Source organism: Nestor notabilis, unplaced genomic scaffold (assembly GCF_000696875.1).
Source record: "Nestor notabilis isolate BGI_N333 unplaced genomic scaffold, ASM69687v1 scaffold27510, whole genome shotgun sequence".
Lineage (NCBI taxonomy): Eukaryota > Metazoa > Chordata > Aves > Psittaciformes > Psittacidae > Nestor > Nestor notabilis.
The window spans coordinates 9441-13648 of NW_009911976.1; the positions used below are offsets into that span (position 1 = coordinate 9441).

The 4208-nt window shown below is 61.3% G+C and overlaps 1 protein-coding gene across 1 annotated transcript in view; it reads left to right on the forward strand.

Moving 5' to 3' along the window:
• LOC104407822 (huntingtin-interacting protein 1-like) overlaps window positions 1-4201 on the forward strand; it is a gene marked incomplete at both ends in the record, with an annotated part of 12402 nt that extends 8201 nt beyond the window's left edge. Inside the window, 9 exons of the mRNA XM_010017210.1 lie at window positions 84-159; window positions 559-690; window positions 1321-1418; window positions 1579-1651; window positions 2336-2519; window positions 2613-2701; window positions 2790-3098; window positions 3803-3997; window positions 4136-4201. Of these exons, the coding sequence (XP_010015512.1) occupies window positions 84-159; window positions 559-690; window positions 1321-1418; window positions 1579-1651; window positions 2336-2519; window positions 2613-2701; window positions 2790-3098; window positions 3803-3997; window positions 4136-4201 (1222 nt within the window). The remainder of the gene's footprint in view (window positions 1-83; window positions 160-558; window positions 691-1320; window positions 1419-1578; window positions 1652-2335; window positions 2520-2612; window positions 2702-2789; window positions 3099-3802; window positions 3998-4135) is intronic.
• Between the last annotated feature and the right edge of the window lie 7 nt (window positions 4202-4208).

Below are 4208 nucleotides of genomic sequence, written 5' to 3' on the forward strand. Positions count from 1 at the left end.
GAGGGTGCTGGACCTGCCTGCATTTGGGGTTTGGTGTCTGGATTGGGCAGGATCTGTCCCTGACCATTCTCTGCCCCTTGCAGGCTGAAGGACCTCTTCTACCGCTCCAGCAACCTGCAGTACTTCAAGCGGCTGATTCAGATCCCGCAGCTGCCGGAGGTGAGACCTCAGGGTCCGTGGTTCCCACGCTTGCTGTCCCCATGGCCAGGAGCAGCAATGGGGCTGGTGGCACTGTGCCCAAAAAGTGTAAGCTGTCGCCTTGCCTGGCTTCCTGGCGCCAGTGGTAATGTGGGGCTTGTGGGTCCTGAGGCTTATCCTTGCGTCCCTCTCTGAGTGGGATTCTATGGAATGGAGCTGCCCCTCCAGTGGGGGGCTAGGACCCTCTCTCACACTGACTTTCAGCCCTTGCTGGGATCCGCCCCTGTGGGTCCTGGCTCTGTTGCCATGGGTCAGGGCACAGCCAGCTCAGTGCTGGGGCAGGATTTCAACCAGCCGTGCCTAAAGCCCTGCGGCAGTGCTGGTCCTTTCCTCAGCAGCCACACTCCCCTTCCTCCCCAGAACCCGCCCAATTTCCTGCGTGCCTCAGCGCTGTCAGAGCACATCAGCCCTGTGGTGGTCATCCCCGCCGAGGCATCCTCACCCGACAGTGAGCCCATCACAGACTTGGTGGAGATGGACACAGCCTCACAGGTGAGCTGCCACAGCGCTGCCTGTGCACCCCAGGCTGCAGAGGGGATGGCGGGTGCCCTTTGGCTCCCAGACCAGAGTTATTTCTCCAAAACCGTACCATGGAGGGGGCTGGGACCGTGGGCATGGCCTTGGGCGCTGTGGAGCATCATGGCAGTGGGACTTGTTGGCACTGGGTATCACATGTGGGTGCTGCACAGGCTCTAGTCATCTCGCAGTGCTTCGCTTGGTGATTTGGTGCCCTCCAGTGATGGCTGGCAGGAAATGTTTGGCTTCCCAGCATCACCCCTCTGCGCTGTGTGCTTGCATTAGGTCCTCACTCCCCTCTCCACCAAGAGTTGTCCCGTGGCACTGATAGTTTTGGGAGGGGAAGGGGCATGCAGTGACATGGCTTATGGGGACTGTCCCCACCCCAGGAGAGGGGACACACCAGAGATACTCCATGTTCAGTATGTTCAACGTGTTCAATACCCTGGTAGCAGCAGGGAGGATCCAGCCCCGGTGTCCAGGCAGCACCAGCAGGCAGCAGCCCTGCTGGCTCTTGGGCTTGGTGGTGCTGCCAAGGATATGGAGGGGACAAGGGCTCCCAGGCAGTGCTGGGTTTACTCCAGGTCCCTGCTGCTCTCCCTGCAGAGCCTGTTTGACAGTAAGTTTGACGATGTCTTCGGCAGCTGTTTGAGCAGTGACCCCTTCAACTTCAACAGCCAGAACGGGATGAACAAGGATGACAAGTGAGCAGTTGGGGTGATGCCGTGGAGGCAGCCAGGATTGGACTGGGAGCTCCCAGCATGGGACCATGGGGGCCGAGGGGACACCTCCCTCCCAGGATGTGTCCCCACAGCACCAGTGTGGCTGGTGGCACTGAGCATGTACCTGATGTCTCCTTCCCAGGGACCGGTTAATCGAGCAGCTTTACGGGGAGATCGCAGCCCTGAAGGAGGAGCTGGAGAGCTTCAAGGCTGAGGTGGGTGACAACCATCCTGTGATGCAGTGAGCACCTATGTGGGAGGTCCGGGGGCAAGATGAGACCCAGCAGCTCACGCTGGGAGTGGGGCTGGTGCGGTAATGGCTGTGTCCTCAGATGGACAAGGAGTGACACTCATAGAATCCCAGACTGGTTTGGGTTGGAAGGGATCTTAAAGCTCCTCCAGCTCCAACCCCTGCCACGGGCAGGGACACCTTCCACTAGAGCAGGTTGCTCTAAGCCCCTGTGTCCAACCTGGCCTTGAACACTGCCAGGGCTGGGGCAGCCACAGCTTCTCTGGGCACCCTGTGCCAGTGCCTCAGCACCCTCACAGGGAAGAACTTCTGCCTCAGAGCTCATCTCAGTCTCCCCTCTGGCAGGTTAAAGCTATTCCCCTTGTCCTGTCACTGCTGTCTGTCCTGCTCTATGCCTGATGGCTTCCGCATCCCTGGGGCAGGCATCCCTGCCATTACAGGGGGTCCCTGGGTGTGCTGGAGGATCCATGTCCCTGCTGGGAGGGGCCAGACTCACCCCCACTGTCCAGCATCCTCCGTGCTTCACCCTGCTGCAGCTGGGGCTCTGTGGGGTGCTACCCATGGGGTGTCCGCTGGACAGTACGGGCAGGCATAGGGCAGCGCAGGCAGCCGTGGAATGGTGCTGGGAGCTCCCACTGCCGTTCTGCAGAGTGCACGGGGCATGATGCAGCTGCGTGGTCGCGCCAGCGAGCTGGAAGCTGAGCTGGCCGAGCAGCAGCACCTGAAGCAGCAGGCACAGGATGAGAGCGAGTTCCTGCGCACGGAGCTGGAGGAGCTGAAGAAGCAGCGGGAGGACACAGAGAAGGCACAGAGGAGCCTGACGGAGATCGAAAGTGAGCAGGGAGAGCTGGCGCTCGCCTCGGGGTGAGGGTGAGCCGCTGGGCGGGGGTCCCGGTGCTCACCCCGTGTCCCTGTGTGCGGGGCAGGGCGCGCACAGGCCAACGAGCAGCGCTACAGCAAGCTAAAGGAGAAGTACAGCGAGCTGGTGCAGAACCATGCCGACCTGCTGCGGAAGGTGGGTTACCCAAACACACCCTGGTATCCCCTTTACCCAGCTGTGCCCCTTGACACCAGGGGTTGCTGAGCTCCTCTGCCCTCACCAGAACGCGGAGGTGACCAAGCAGGTGACAGCGGCCAGGCAGGCCCAGGGGGATGTGGAGCGGGAGAAGAAGGAGCTGGAGGATTCCTTCCAGCGGGTGAGCGAGCAGGCTCAGAGGAAGGTGAGTGGGAATGGAGCAGGAGACATGCCAGGAATGGCTGGGGGAGCTCCCCACTGGGGCTCTGGTGCCAACCTCTCTTCTTGCTGGCAGTCTCAGGAGCAGGCAGAGGTGCTGGACACACTGAAGAGGGAGCTGGCAGCCAGCAGACAGGAGCTGCAGGTCCTCCAGGGCACACTGGAGTCCAGCACACAGGTGAGAGTCCAGGGGTGGCCCTGCATGGTCTGCCTGCAGTCACAGTGCTTGGGTGAGGTGTCCCCATCCCAGAGGCGTTACCCACTATTGGTCTATTCCCAGTAGGGAGATAACCAACTCCCTGTCTTCTTCTTCACCACACCTAGGTGGGTTTAATGCGCTAGGGGCTGGGGCATGCAGGGAGTTAGAGTCCTGGGTGCAAGACCATGCTGAGCAACGGCCTCCAGCAGCAGGGATTGTTGAACAAATCCCTGCCAGAGCAGGATCAGGGGAGGTAGCTCTGCCCACTGTAAAACCTTGGCAGGCTCACTGCTGTGTCAGAGGAGACACAGCAGGGGTTCCATGCTCCTTACAGAAGGCAGAAACTGGCAGGAAAATGCAGCGGAACACAGATGGGGCAGAGCTGGAGCTGGCAGCCACCACTCTTCATCCGCTCCTCCATCAGGATGTTGACAGTCATCATAGCAGTGGATTTTCACTGATAAAAGTGAAAGGGCTCTCCAGGGAGCCTTGACCAGCCCCAGGCAAGGCCATTGGTGCTGCAGGGGTGCTGCCAGGCAGTGGGTGATGCAGGGCTGTAACCTGCATGGGCTGCGACGCACCAAGCAGGGACAGTTGGGGTGGCCCAAGCCTGGACCATGAGCAAGTCCCCAGCCTGGAGGGTTCACTCTTGGCTCAGCCCCCACCGCTTTGTGCCCATGCAGGCAGGAGCGGAGCAGAGCACCCGAATTGCCGGCCTGGAGCAGGAGAGGGACAGTCTGAGCCGGGCAGCGGAGCGGCATGGGGAGGAGGTGGCTGCCCTGCACGCTGAGCTGCAGCAGATGCGGGACAGACTTGGGCGCGAGCAGGAGAGCAGCAAGATGGAGCTGGAGGTGTTGCAGGCCCAGCTGAGAGATAAGGTACTGCAGAGGCATCCCAGCATCTCCCTACCTGCTGGGCTGGGGGGGCGTCCAGCAGAGCTGGAGGCAGCAGTGGGGTGTGGGGGGTGATTCCCAGGCAGCATGACGTGGTCCGTGACCCACACTCTGGTTCGGCAGGAGAGCAGGGAGCAGGCGCTGCAGCAGCACGTGGCTGAGGAGCAGTTTGCCCTGCTGCAAGGCACCGCACAGG